Genomic DNA, 1,467 nt, shown 5'->3' with positions numbered 1-1,467 from the left:
TGTGTGATGTGTTCTATGTCGTGTTTTCAAGTCGCCGTTGAGCGGCACTAAGTTGTTATCTCAAGCTCTGGAATAAATGTTTTTTTTATCTTGCGAATAACAACGACGTCTGGATTTGTTGAAACTCCTCGGGACGCCAGGTGTGCGTACGAGGCAGCCACAATTGTATCATGCCTCGTTCCCTTAAAGTTTTCTGCAATGTCCGAAAGAGTTTTGCTACTATTCTTGCGAGCTGAGTTGCTATGTTGTTTGTTATTCACTTATCATCGTCATCATCATCATCATCATCATCGAGGTTTTTGAAGTTCATTTTTCAACAAAGACAATACATGTTTCGGATGAGAGATCATCCATCGCCAGTTGTACATTGAGAAATAAAATGAAAATATGCAATAAATAATATAACAAAGAGAGATATTAACGAGAATAATTAAGGATGAAGGCGCGAACCAAAAAAAGAGTAAAGCTATTTTAGCTAGGAACAAGATTAAAGTGCCCCTAACCCCAAAATAAACAGGTTATATATATACTCCAGTTATAAATTTCGTGAGAACCTTGAATATCTGCTCAGAATGTAGTATCCCTTCGGATTCTTTAGCACAATATTTGAGTTAGTGAACAATAATGAGGAATAATATTAACTTTGTTTGTATTTCTCTTCTAAGAATTCCCCTATGACCCCTGCTTGAAAGACGTTAGTGAAGAAATAGTCTGGGAGCTGACCACAAGAATTGAATGTGATCAGGTTTCACGGGATATATTTTTTAAGTCATTTGGACTAGATCATAAGAAGCTATACCCCCTTGGAATGAGGGTGGAATCTATTGGAGAATTGTTTCCTGATACTCCCATCAACTTGTTAAAAGATGTCTGTAAGGCCCTACAGATGTATGATCTCGTTGACCTTCTCGAGAAAGCGAAACCTCGATCATTGCGTCCTGCTCTTCCACTGAAAGAGATGGCAAAGTTACTGAATGGCAGTAATCGGCCGACAACAGTTTACAGGAAGGCGAAAGTTTTGATTATTGATAACGAGGACAACATTGCACGCAACACCGAAATAATCACTGATCTTTTCGAGAGGGTCTTTCCAGGAAGCGAAATTTGTAGCGTAGCAACAGCTTGCTTAATAACACCAAACAGGTATGACCTGGAAGCCGAGAGGTACAGAATTGAAAAAGCCATACAATATAATGATCCTAGTCTACTGAATTGGCATAGCAGGCTGGAAAAATGGAAGCATTCGTACGTTGGTCCTGATATCGACCAAGATACTTTCATCAAACCGGACCAATTAACTCGGCGTAAATTACGATTCCAAGAGCCTACAAGACAAGTTAGAAGCCTAAGACGTGAAAAGGAAGGTTTACTTGAAGAGAAAAAAAACATCGAGGTCATGATCGAACAGGAGGAAGAACAGTCAAACTCGGAAAAGGAAAAATTTAAGGCCAAACTTTCGGTAGTTTG

General features: G+C 39.1%; 1 protein-coding gene across 1 annotated transcript in view; it reads left to right on the top strand.

The window, feature by feature from the left end:
- The first annotated feature begins 158 nt into the window (after window positions 1–158).
- LOC138007450 (uncharacterized) overlaps window positions 159–1,467 on the top strand; it is a 5,710-nt gene continuing 4,401 nt past the window's right edge. The window contains exon 1 of the mRNA XM_068854351.1: window positions 159–1,467. This exon is cut by the window's right edge and continues 23 nt beyond it. Within this exon, the coding sequence (XP_068710452.1) occupies window positions 809–1,467 (659 nt within the window). The 5' untranslated portion in view covers window positions 159–808.

Source organism: Montipora foliosa, chromosome 6, assembly GCF_036669935.1.
Source record: "Montipora foliosa isolate CH-2021 chromosome 6, ASM3666993v2, whole genome shotgun sequence".
Taxonomy (NCBI): Eukaryota; Metazoa; Cnidaria; class Anthozoa; order Scleractinia; family Acroporidae; genus Montipora; species Montipora foliosa.
Note: the sequence above shows the minus strand (reverse complement) of the source record. Positions and strands in the feature narration are given on the sequence as shown.